The sequence below is a fragment of the Mycetomoellerius zeteki genome, unplaced genomic scaffold, assembly GCF_001594055.1.
Source record: "Mycetomoellerius zeteki isolate Tzet28-1 unplaced genomic scaffold, Tzet1.0 scaffold433, whole genome shotgun sequence".
In the NCBI taxonomy this organism is placed as follows: Eukaryota; Metazoa; Arthropoda; class Insecta; order Hymenoptera; family Formicidae; genus Mycetomoellerius; species Mycetomoellerius zeteki.
This window is the reverse complement of record NW_017257428.1, coordinates 1,647,657-1,662,062: the sequence shown is the minus strand read 5'-3', so window position 1 is coordinate 1,662,062 and position 14,406 is coordinate 1,647,657. Positions and strand designations below refer to the sequence as shown.

General features: G+C 31.7%; 1 protein-coding gene across 3 annotated transcripts in view; it reads right to left on the bottom strand.

The window, feature by feature from the left end:
- LOC108726649 (heterogeneous nuclear ribonucleoprotein C-like 2) overlaps positions 1-14,406 on the bottom strand; it is a 118,422-nt gene that overhangs the window by 56,995 nt on the left and 47,021 nt on the right. For all 3 annotated transcript variants that reach the window (XM_018454336.1, XM_018454335.1, XM_018454334.1), the window contains one exon: positions 12,507-12,575. In XM_018454336.1, coding sequence (XP_018309838.1) covers positions 12,507-12,530 — 24 coding nt within the window. In that variant the 5' untranslated portion in view covers positions 12,531-12,575. The remainder of the gene's footprint in view (positions 1-12,506; positions 12,576-14,406) is intronic.

Below are 14,406 nucleotides of genomic sequence, written 5' to 3'. Positions count from 1 at the left end.
TGCAATAAGTAACGCCATCATAAGCTATAATCTACATAAAATGATTACTATAGGGCGTGTAAAAGACTTAGTGGTTATTTCGTGATACACATACGTGTAGAGGAATAGTAAAGCATGTTTTATAGCAAAATACAAGTGCTTTGCTTTCATATTCTTTGTTTAGTTTGTTGTCTTGTATATCCCATCTGTTTGGGATATACGGCATTTTTAGCGGACGGAATTTATGCCCAAAGCATACAAAGTGCGCAGATTGAATTCAGTGCACTAAATGCAATAAATATATTACATGAAATATGTACCTCATGTCATAACACTTGTAATATATGTAGAAAGATTTTAATTATTATTTATTACTTCATATACATATTTATCATTCTTATTCCTTAATAAAACGCATTTTATAAGTTATTGTGTCATTTTATGTCTTATTTATAAACATTATTTGTAAATTTTTCATGAGCCGTACATACCCCCCTCTCCCCTATGAGTAGTCATATATCCCATCCCTATGGGAGATATACGGCAAAAATGCAAGGATTTCAAAGTTCATTTCTTAATACGAAAAATCAATATTTCGGATTTCTAATATTTTTTCACAGTAGTAGTTTTTCACAGTACAAAGTACTGATATAGTTCGTTTACTTTAAACATAGTTTAAACACATACCTTAAATAATACGTATAATAAATTAAGTTTTTGACAGGTGCGGCGTATATACTGGAGTTACCCTATGACAAGAGAAGACATAAAGGGGGCCGATAATTAATTTTAATTTTATTCAATTTATCCTCCACAGAAGAGAGAAATATTTATAGATAATTAGGAAAGGATCTAACTGATTGAGACATTCTTTACTCAGAAAATTCTGTTTTTTTTTTTCTAAACTTTCTAATAAATTGTCAAAATATTTTCATACTCATTATGACATTGGATTCACATGATCAGAAGATGCATGACTACAAGAGAGTTTCTTTAAATTACGATTACATATTCTTTTTCTAACAATTCCTAACAGCAATAAAATTACAAACCTGTAGTGAGAAATGTACAGCGCAAAGTTATATACCGGGTGCTCCGAAACTGTTCGCTTAATAATCCGGTGGCTTGATCCCGGCAATAATTTCTTGGGCACGGAGGTCAGATCTTAATCTAATAAATGTACCACGAAGGCACTACCATTATTTCTCGTAATTATCTGCCGCAACGCAATAATGTTCCTATTGTTGAAAAGAGACTTATCGCGAGAAATGTACGACCGCACGATATAATACGCGCTACCTATGACTTAAACCGTAATCGCGAAGGTCATAGTAACAAAAGAAATATCTCTTCTTATAAAAAATGCACTAATATAATAATAATATAATGAAAATAAAAAATAATAAAAATGATTTATATTAAAAAAATCTAATCTTCTCTATCAAAAGATCTAACAATAAATAGTTATGTAACGTATTACAATTTCAAAGAAATTACCCAGATAGACTTGTATGACGATCACGATATGCACAAATTAATTTACTGAAAATTTAGAACAATTTTATAATCATTTATGACATTATAAAAGCGAAAACGTTTATATTAAGGAAAATATAAAATTTAGGTTATTTGAATGATTAAATTTTTTGTTATAGAATTACAAAAACATATGTATGAAAATATATCTTCAGATCTATAATATTCGTTTTACGATATTGCTATATGAAATATTTACATCATACATAATTAAATGAAATACATCGTATAATGATGCACATTTGCAATTATCATGTGATGCTATAGAAAGCTTAAATAATTTTTAAATTTTTCTTCATTTCATGCCGCATAAAGTAAGATAAATATACTGTAAAATTTGGGTAAACAAATGTCGATTTTGATATACCGAATTTTGTTGAAAGAATTCGTAATCCTGATGTGATGTCATAGTAAGCATAAATGATTTGTAAACTTTTACTTATTTCATGCCGCATAAAGTAAGATAAATATACTATAAAGTTTAAATAAACATGTCGATTATGAAAAATTCGCGCGAAAGTCCACAGAAATCACGCAGTGTGGCGTTGATTTTTCCATCGAAAGTTGCATGGTTTGAAGAGGGACACATGATGGAAATGTGGACTTGACCTTGAGTGACCTTGTCAAAATCAAGTTAAGGTCATTAATGTTTTTTTTCTTAAGTAGAATCCCTATTTTTTATTACATATTCTTGTAGCTAACCTCGAGAGCTTTCCAAAACACTATAATTAAATTCATTTTCATTAAGTTATATACTTTTCGAATTATAAAGGCTTGAAAATTACAGTACCGCCGGCATTAGCATTACCCAAGGTGTCCGACGGACGGCTAAAACCTCTTGTTGTTCAGAATCATGGATAACTTTGTTCCTGGATAAATTTGTCAAGATCAAGGTCATTGGAGGTTGTTTTTCTTATTTTCATTTTTGCACAAAAATTCATTTCTACGTAAAAATGAAAATAAGAGGTACAACCTCCAATAACCTTGATCAGACACCCGTATATAAACATGCATATTACATATATGATCAGTACGAATGACAAAATAAAATCCAATATATGTCAAATTTATAAGTGTTCAGACAAGCGTGCGATTAGCTCAGCGTTAGCGTAGGTAGGCTACCACCCCAAAGATTGTAGGTTCAAATCCCGTCGATACTCCATGCGTTTTCAAGAATATTTATAATTGCGTTATATAATTATAAGAATTTGTATGTACAGAAAAATAATTAATAAACTTAATAATTATTCCGAAAATAAAAAATAAAATCTAAAAAAAATAAAAACAAATTAAATTATAATTAAATTTTTTTTTCGTTAAAATATACTCAGTAGACAAATGTACATATACTTTACAGCAACTTCACGTTTATCTTACAATCATCCAATGCTTCATAGATGAGCCGATTAAGATCCGAAATATTGCAGCAGCATTTAGTAAATCAGAAAACGAAATATCATGATGTGCAAATATGATGTAAATATGAGACACTAAGAATCAGATTTTTGTTTGTCATATTTACATCATATTTGCGTCATAGTATTTCATTTTCTGATTTACTAAATATGACTACAATATTTGGGGTCACAATCGCCTCACCTATTACGGATTTGATGATCGAATACAACGTAAAGTTGCAGTAAAATTTATGCGCATCTGTCTATCTGGGTAGTGTAAAAGGATTAATATAAATTAGTCTTAATAGTCGAAAAGTACTAATAATAACGATATTTACATAAATATAATCATATAATATGGCACAAAGAATAATTCTCTCTTCACTAAGGTAATAAATTGTTAATAAAAATACAATGAGCAATTGATATAAATAAATCATAATTAATATAATTTGATTAGATTTAATTTTATGTTTCATTTATTGTAATTGATGAACTGTTTATAACTGTCTTATGTAATTGTTTATTCAAATATTGTAAATTACGCTTACAAACAGTTGCATGTAGTTACTTAAAATTAGTTGAACATGCTAAATAAAATTAATTAAAGTTAATTACAAGCAGCAGCTTTACTCATCTAGCAAATAACAAGGGAAAGTCTATTAAGCATTACCCCGTTGTTGTTAACAAATTAGCGGCGCGTCATATTAACTCGAAAGTTCCGCTGTTGTAACGTGCGCGCTTTGTTGTTTGTTCAAACGTCATTATCGTCGATCGCGCGAAAAGTTGCAAACAAATCAAGCTCGCAAAAACTTTGCGACACAATTTTAACACAAATTTAATCTAGACTCTTTACACTGTCATTATTACGTAATTTACATTGAACCTCATCAAATCAACTCTTATCAAGTTACAACACTTATCAAAATGCTAACTCTTGCCAAAATGGCCAATTTATATTAATCCTCTTTTTCGTAACAAACTTTTTTTAAATAAATTTGTATTACTTTAATTTTTTTAATATACATAATAAAGGATTAATAAAATTAAAACATGTATCCGTGAAGAAGCACGAAAAATGCAGGTTGAGAGAGAGAGAGAGAGAGAGAGAGAGAGAGAGAGAGAGAGAGAGAGAGAGGAGTTGCCATATTTTATTGTTATTTTCGGATTGAATTATTAATAATAAACTGCATTAATCTTCGTGGAATATTATCCATCGCGATACAACGCGCTTTATCACAAAATATAAAGTCAACAAACAATGCGAATTTCGTTTCCTTATTTCCTGTGAAAATCCCGGTGTAGCAAGGGAACACAAAGCAGCGGATTTTACGTGTCCGACAACATGGCCGTCGAGGGAGGAACATATGGGGGCCCCCCCAGCCGATACGGAATTATTTACTCACGAAGAAAGTATTCGCGAATTTTACGAATCATAAGTGTCTGAGATTTTTTTGTCTCGGTACGCCATTATTAATTATTTATGAAAGGACGGGTGTGGAATATTCTAACACAAACGTGGACATACTTATAGTTCTTATAAATATACATCGCAACAGATAATGTCCTGTATACTATGTATTCTATACAATGTATAAAATAAAAAATACGGTTAAATTTTACGATTTCTTTTTCTCAATCCCTCTTTCAGTAAAAATAAATAAAACTGTAACAAACGAAAGCCGTATATTGTTGGTTATATATTGCTAATGATGCAGACAGTGAAATACCTATTTAATTCAACTAGATTAACTAACTAAATTGAGTTACGTTATCAATTCAGAGAGATTAACAATATACGTTTGTTAAATACGATACACGTGGCTTAGCCGCGAAAAACTTTTATTAACGTTTTCACAACGGAAATGTAGTTTTGTATATACTGTATCCGATACGGAAGGTGATAAAGGGTCAATTCCTCGTTTATTTGTACCGATTGGATTTTCGAATCAAGACTTCAATCGATCCCTCGGCTAGCTCAATCGCGTCCCAAGGGGAATATCGCTCGACTAACGGGAACGAGTAAGACACAGAACGGAAGTAAGGTTTAAACAAGATTCACCTGAATTGCGCGCTGAATTTTTCCCCTCTTTTTCTTTGCCACATCGCGTCATTCTATCGTGTCAGAATTTGCATTTTTTTATACTCTTGTTATCTTCTCGGTCCTATTCAGTCTTTACAATGTACTTTCAGAATTTTTTTACATAACAATGCACGCGGACTTATAATACATGTGCAATATAATATTTTAATCATTTAATATATTTATAATATATATGTATAAATTAATTGAATAGAAATAAATAAATATTGAGTAGTTTCTTGAATAAAACTGGAAATACTTGGGATTAAATTAAAACACTTGAAACAAACATCTTTATAAATTTGATTATTTCCTTTAAATAATTAATTTATAATTCATTGTATAAATATGCAATGAATAATATGTTTCCAAACTGTAAATCTATTGAATTTTGGTTTCAAGAGAATGAATTAGCTGAAATTCTATAGATAACATAGAGAAAATATAAGTAGATAAAAACATTTTATTTTTCCCTCAATTTCGTAAGAAAATTTTATTTTGATAAAATTTTTACGTACAATTTAATTATTACGATATAAAATTACCAATTATAAAAATCTCATTTCAGTTAAAGCAAAATATGTATTTTTTTGAAGAAAGATATGTTTTGTACATATATATTACAAGATAATGAGAAAAAGATACGTGTATTATAACGACTGTTGGCATGGATTAATTACCACATATTTAGTTCTTCGTGTACTTGAAGTACCTATGAGATTAGCAAATCATTTCTGAAGAGAATGAGTCACGACGTAACGCTGGAAGTTACAGGACGCAACGCATACGCTTTTCATTAGGAGGAGAATGAAGAAGGGCGGCGCGTTCCATCATTGCACGTTATATGAGCTGTGCCTCGCGGGGGATGAATATAAATAAGAACATTAATAAAACCATAACCCGCAAGCAATATCAGCTAGCAGGTTAGACGCTCTCGAGGTTTAAAGTCATTAAAATTTTTTCTAATAAAATCACATATTAAAATCTAAAACCACGAACTAACTACATTGAAAACACCTCGTGCATGAACTAATGTACTTGAAAATATGAACTAATAAAAAAGTTTAATTGCTGACACGTTGAATAATGCAGATAATCTTCGAAAGTAAAAAAAATACCGAAAGATGATGAGACCCTCGAAGCCAAAAAATTAAATACAGAAAAAGCATCTAAAATAATCAACGGCGTTAAATCTAAAATTGCAAATCTGAATTGCCGCGTGTAGTAATAAATGAGAATGAGGAAGGAGATACGAAATGCTGACACGTTAAATATCCGCGCAGCCAATTATTATTAAAAGTAATGATAATGAAATACCGACCAATTATTATTAAAAGTAATGATAATGAAATATCGACCAATTATTATTAAAAATAATGATAATGAAATACCGGAAACGGATGAAATGATCAATCAATTCCAAGGGGAAGTTAGATCGAAGACAAACCCAAGGAAACTTCTGTTAACATCTATCGGCTTTATGATCGCGACTGACAATGAGGCCATAACTCTGATTTAGTAAGTTAATCCCTTTAGCGGAAACACGAACAGGGTCAGACCCCTTCTCGCCTCTACCCCTTTTAATTAAGAGCGCAATCATTCTGTCGTAATCCAATACCGAACTCGCCCTGTCCATCGCAATTTCTCCCCGACTCGCCAGTCCTAAAGTTAAATTTCCCGTGAAATAAAAACACCGCCGCATAGTGTCGTACGCCTCTACCCCCTGTCCATCGTTCTCATCCCCTAAACCTGCCTTTCATTGGAAATCGCTTTTTAATCGCGTTCTCGCAAAGCGCCAAACTTTCGCGCGCTTTTAAGTAGTAGAGCCGTTCGATTTATCTGCCGCTTCAAAAAATACTTTTATTTAGTTTGCAATCCGAGCGTTATTTAGTGTAACGTGACTTCAAACGGCTGTATATTCGTTCTTGTCGCAGACAGGGAGAACTGTTGTTAGGGAGAAGTTGTTGGGTACTTTATACGCTGTGAAAATGCATCCGGCTGAAATACCAAAGAACTCGTAGCTCCAGAGATTTGTAAACCTTCGTCGAATTCGCTTAATGTAAAATGAGAAAAGATCAACTTTAAACTCTTGTATCTCTCGTTAGTATCATTAAAATAAAGATTACTTCTAAAAGATTATTAAACATTTATATAAAAGAATCATTGAAATTTTAAGAAATTAAGAGATTTCAAGTTATCAATATGTTTAAAAATAATATAAAAGTTTGAGATAATAAATTTAACGTATAATTTTTCAGATAGAAAATATCAAGAAAGTTTCAATTTAAAATTAAAAATAAATTCATCTTCCCCATATTTACGAAAGATTTTAATAACAAGATGTTCTTATCTTATGCTTCATTTTTTATGAATTTATTCATTTATTAATTTATTAATTTACTTATCATATAAGAGATAATGTATTTTTTTCTTTTTACTTGTGAATGTCTGAAAGGTATTTAAAACATAATACAGAGAAATTTAGTTTAAATAAGAACAATGGAAAATAAATTATTTCTTTCATTACCTTACATGAAAAGAATAGTTTTATTGAAATATCTAAAAATTTAGTTGAACAGATCTGAGAATAATTTTGCTGGACTATCAAAATAATTATTAGAACGCTCGAACTGGAATCAATTTTTTACAACGTTGCTCATCATACTTGAAACTCCTACGTACTTATTTTGATGACCTAACAAAATCATTTTTAAATCTGTGTATTTAGCTAAATTTTTAGATACTTCAATCGTTTTTTCCATACATAAACTGATTTCGTTTAATTTGTTCAACATAGTAATAAAAAATAGTCTTACTCATTTAAATAAATTCTGAAAACGTGAATGTTATAACTTTTTATCTCGTAAATACTTAAATTACAAAGAGCCATTTTGTACCTTAAAAGGAACATTATGTTAGAATGTCGAAAAATGGATGGCCCCCCAGAATTCTTCAAGAAGCTTTTCTCTGCGGTGAAGATCGAGCGATGCTTTATTTTACCTCTCGAAACGGGTAAAAATGCGAAGGATCAAGCGTCCGAATTGCGCGTCAGCTGATTGAATGGCAGCCGGTGACGTTACCGAAAGGCACCGCGCCACGCGACACCTTCGCCGAAATATGAGGACATAAATTCCCGCTACGAGGCTGACCTCCAAATGGCTACCATTAAGCACCCTGAGATTCCCATTTCGACTTTAAAGTATCGAGATCCTGATCGAACGATCCTTAATGGTTCTCATACAAAAGAGGTGCCACGATCAGTGATCCGAACACATTCATTTTTCGTGCTTCAACGCGTATCCAGTAACTCTTAAACTAAGATTTTAACTCTCAGAGACTGAAAAAATGTAACTTGAAAATCGAGAAATCGGAAAAATATACGCGTTTAAAAGATGAAGGATTAAAAAATTAATTCTCAAGTTGAAAAAAGACAATTGAAGAATTGTGAAACTCGACGAACCAACAAGCCAGAAGTTTAAGGAAACAAACATTAGATAATATATAATATTTTGCGACAAAAGATCTCGGCACTTCTCCAAATGTGAGAAGCCATGTAAATGCGTTGAGAGAAGTTCAACATTTGCAGATCTCTAGATTACGAGTCTAAGAAACTTATGTCGCTCTAAAATTCGACAATTGCTAGACTTTCCGTTTAACGATCCGCGAATAATAAGCATATTCGCCGGCTTGAAAACGACTTCCAAATTTCGAATACTAGAAACATTAAATTCATTTTAAATGGTCTTTAATTCTTACACGCATACATAGAATACAGTGAGATACAATTCTATATATATATTATTAATATATATAATATATAAAATTTTATATCACGTAATACTGAAAGCTTTGCCAGAGTCTAATTTATAATTAACGAAACTTAATATATAATTCAAGACTTTCTTCTTTTATAATAGTGTCGCAAATTCAACATACAAAATAAATATAACTTTATTCCAAATACTGTCTTCAATTATAACGCAAGTATCTTCCGTTTCTTTAATAACTGCAAACTCAATCAACTCTCCCTATAAAAAGAGAATGACCAAAATTTCATGAAAAAGATTGGATGTTTCAGTTATTCCGTCGTGTTACCATCTAAGTAACAACTTGTGAAAAGCAACGCAATTAGACTAAGTATTGGTGATGATCACCGCAACGCGAGCACGCACCTCCGCGACGTGACCGGCGTCCGGTCCGATCCGAAAGAATCGCGAGTCCATCCACGTAACATAAAATATAGTAAATCGGGCAGAGAGTAATGCCCGGCTCGTAAATAACATGACATATGTTCGTTGGAGGCACGGCTGGCATGTACGCGTAAATCTCTTGGTCCCACCGATCGATAACGCCGCTCACTCGCTCGTTCACTCGCCGGAGCGCGCGACGCGGTCGCTTCTGGCCGCTGCACTCGCGATCGCTCGATCATTTGTTCCTAATAAATCAGGCGAGTGTTAACGAGTGCAATTAACAAGCACATTTTTTGTTTCCTCGTTGAGGAATGAAATTAGGTACGGCGCTACGTGAATTTGGCTAGCTTATTTTTTAAGCCACGCGGCAAATTAAACATGTGATTGAGCATGAAACTTGATGGTTATAGCCACCTTTGAGATTTTTTATTCTGCGTTACAAAATATAGGTGTTACAAATCAAAGGTATATGCATTTTTAATTTGATTGATCATAAAAAAATAAAATATAGGTCGGTTTCTTTGCGTTAAACTTTATTAAGACTCTTTCTCGTTTTCGCCAAATATTAAACATGTATTTATCTCACTTTAAGTTTCAAAAATGAACACTGGTTTAGCTACAAACGCATAAATTGTATCGTCATTTTTTATGAAACTAATAGTTTGTTTTCTGTAACTGAATCAGTACCTATACACTTTTGGATCTAAAGCGAAATACACTGAAAAAAATGCATGTAATTTTACATGGAAATTACATGTACAATATATGACTGGAAAATTATCTAAATTATATAAATATGTTTGGAAATTTATTGGAAATTGTAAATTTCCAATCATATTTAGGCAATTTTCCAGTCATGAACATGTAATTTCCATGTAAAATTACATGCATTTTTTTCAGTGTAGATATATTTGAAATAGATATTTGGTATTTGGCGAAAGCGAGAAAGTTCTATATAGTGCAGAAATAAAAAATAGATCTTATTGATCTTAATATGTGTACACGGAAAAAAAAGATTATCTGCCACAGCTAAAAATTAGGTATGACAGCTAAATTCAGTAGCATTATATGGACACCTAACGTCGTATCTGCGAGGTCTCATTTCCATTAGTTGTGAGGCCTAAATATTATCATTGTAACAAACAAGCATTTTGCTATTATGTCGATGTATTGATGATTGCAGCAAACGTTTTCTGTGTAACAGACAATTTGGTAGCAAGTACAGTTTCAGCAAACCATATTTAACTGTGGTAGAGACAATTTTCTTTTACACGAACATATCCAATAACTGTAACAACTAACTTCATATTGCTAAATAAATTGATCTGTAACAGACATGCATATTTTGCTACCACTCCTTATATTAGCTACAGCAACAATTCCTTTATATGTATTAGCAAATTCATAGCTATAGTAGCTAATGCAATTTCAGCTAATCAGAATTAGCTGTAAACCAGAAACATTTTTTTTCCGTGTATAATTAAAAATCGTGCAATACAAACTGTAATATATTAAACTGGAAAACATTACATAATCTAGAAACGTAGTTCTTTAAAAAATTTCAGGTATTTTTAGAAATTGAATTTCGCGGAATTACGGTTAAATAACCGAAGAAACATCCAATTTTTCCCATGTAACCTTCATCATTCCGCTTTACGGAGTTTCAGCCGATTTTGCAATTATCGAAGAAAAGTGGGGACAATTGCATTTGGCTGCGACAAATCGCTGTACACTGAGTGGACAGGAAAAGGTACAAGAAGAGAGAACAGCCCCGGAAGCGCGCGTAATATCAAGTCTCACGTACGACAATTTAGAATGATTATGCCGAAATTGGTTATTCGCCAAGAGATTGACAAGCATCGAAATGTTGTTAAAAAACTGAAAGTAGTTGATACAGAATGTCTCAGAATTTCGATCGAGAGAAAATATATTAGAAATCATTTTTTTCCTTGATAGAAAAGAGAAAAATCATTTTCCACAATTTCTCAAATTTGTAGCACTTAACAATGAAAATTTGAAATGGAAATTCCGCAAAATAAATATCGTCTCAAATAACAGATAACGTTTTATTATTCATTTTAGCTCCTAAAACATATTACTTTCGAAAGAAATGATCTTTTCACAGAAGTTTATAATCCAGAATTTATTTATATAACATCTCTTGATATTTTCAGTAACAAAAATCGACTTTAATTTATAAAAAATATATATATACCAACTTTTTGCCAATTCAAACATTCTCTGCATATACATATTCATTCATTTCACGTTTAAGCAGTCTTTTAATATTCCTATCAGCACCGTCACATCCGTATATTTGATGAACTTTATAATTTGTGATAAACAAATTCTGAAAACTCAATGATTATACAAATTTACGTTTAATAAATTGTCGAGTAATTTAATAATCACATTGCAATCTCATCGCGAAAGTATTTATAATTGCAACATCAATTATTTACAATTGTATTGTTCAATTAGCAATTTTAATCCGTTATCATTTTTCTCGAGACTAATTAACTGTTTGACATGATGGTCAATTCTATAAATTCAGCGAAATCACAAATTCTGAAACAATTTGTATGATACTGTATTTCTATAGAAGTTTTCCACAAGGAAACATTCTGAGATCCTATCATCGTTAAAAGCATGTAATTAAAATTGACGAGCAGCAATCACGAGTTAACAAGGTACCGGCGCAAAACTATACCCCATTCTTTCCTCGTCCGCCCACTCTCGCATTTTATACTAACGCTAGCTTCTCGATTGACGTTTCATTATATAGGTACGCAAAAGAAAAATCGCGATGGAAAGGGAAAGAAAGATATTTTTATGTGGTGATTGAATTGAATGATTAACTTTCCAATGCAATGTTAAGCAAATAAAAAGTTTAAATGTTGTTTAAACTAATGCCAACGTATTGAAAAAAAAATCTGTTATCAACAATTACGTATTCACTTATTAGACTTATACAACTCCTTTATTGCTATACTTAAAGTACATTGATGTACGAGAGATAATAGTTTATTGTGTTGAAGTCGAAGTGTTATGGGTGTTCAAATAACTATAATTGGCTGCGCATTGACGAGTTTAAATTTACACCAAACTTAACATGTACAATCGCGCGAATTAGAGCGTGTTCTATTTCGTGCAATCAATTGCCGGTATATTACCGCGATACGTCGCACGTGCAATTTCTGTATTAGATTATGCGATCGTGCCGTGATTAATTGCGAGTTGCAGTTGTACGCGCAATTATTACTCAGTGGAAAACAGACAGAAATATATATATATTATAATACGATTTGTGTTAAAACTTACTTGTGAATCGCCGACTTCGGACATGCACGATCCACGCACTCAGTCCCGAAATCAATCCCCACCTCGATGCTGAAATGAAAAATACAGATTGATGTAATATAGCATTGAATCATCGTCAATATAATCACGCAGAAAAATGTTTAATTGAATTAATTGGGATTCTGGTGGAAAATGAACAATCCAGAATTTTGACTAAATTTGCTAGATTTCTGGTTGAAATCTCAGTTGAAATAATTAACATTCAGAATATCCTAATTAAATCTACTAAAATTCTAATAGATGTAACCAGAAATCTAGTAGACTTAGCTAGAATTGTGAATTCGTTCCATCCTAAAATTCAATCAAACATTTTTCTCCATAATATAATTTAGATATTGTGTGTGTGTGTGTGTGTATTCAAATTAAAATAAAAATTAGGTCTTCCAGAAAAATATCGTCTTTCTATTTCTGAAATAATTCCATGTTTTAGTCTCATAATATCAAATCTATTTCAATATTAAGTAAATGGCGAAAATAAATGGCGATATAAATGATTTAAATATATTGTATATAAATATAATTTTAATGATTGAAATAATTAAAATTTTTCAAAGTGATATTTATTCTTTTTATGAGAAAAGTATTATACTTTTTTGATGTACTTTGCATATGTGTTACTTATTTAAAAAAGTGCAAGGAATTAAAATCAGTAATAGTCCCAGTCTATGAAAAAAGTTATTTCCACTTCTCTCATTTAAATGTTACGTCGTTTAATCTTCGCCAAATTCTTTGTGTTAACAGCCGTAAAACGTTTCGCCTCGAAGTACTCACTTCGACATAAATCCTCTCCGTTAATTGCATCGTACGATCGCGCGAGTAATTTAAACTCGTCCGCTCACCCCGGTTGGCGGCCTGACGAAATAATATTCCGGCTAAATGGCGGCTCGTGAATCCCGTCCGAATGCGCGATAAAACCAATGCCGGCAACGTGTTTACAGTTTTACGAGGTGTCAGCGAAATGCACAACGCGAACGAGCTACATTCGCGTAACATCATGGATTTATACGATATCCTAAACTTTTTCTGCTGTATTAGCCAGATCATTAACCGTCCATTTTTTCTACTATTTCGATTCCAATTTTGCTATCTTATTTATAATTTTTAGAAGAATTATTTTGAATTTTTGAATGTAGTCAAAAACATTTCATAATGTTTGTATTTTTTATAATAAATAAAAAATGTAAGAGAAGGAGAAAGAAAATGTGTGTGAATATAACTATAATTATATTTTAATATAAAAAAAATAACGCAGGGTTATAATACATGACTTGTAAAAAAATTATATGAAATTCTCATATAATTAATTATGATAGATAAAATTTCTGACTCATTCAAGCTTTATCTGATCTAGGAAAAGAACCGCAATTAATCAATGACATAGTCGCTTAAAATTTAATCAATCTATGGCGAGAGAGTTTACTTGTCATAAAAAATATATAAATTTGAGATATAATCAATATGGAGTTTTCTGTGCCTTGTCAGTTTTCAAATTCTTCTCCTTAAGAATACCTTAGTATGCTATATATAAAAACATGTGCTTATAAAATGTATGACATTATACGAAATATAATTAATGTCACAATTGAATAATTAACCTCCTAATTAGCTTGGTTAAACAGGCGATTAACAGCAGCTGTTACGTGACATTGGCATGTCTTGGCCAGTATTTGATGTCGTGGGTTGCGATTTCATCCCTCTCTCCTCGTCAGCCTTCCTTGACATTGCGTGTCTCCCCGAGGGCTCCTTGAGCGTCTGATTAACTTGGTATGAAATTATGTCCCATCTTTATACCCTCCTTAATACACCTAGACTTATGTGTAGTATCTAAGAACTCTATGATTCAGAGGACTTGAGTTATTTA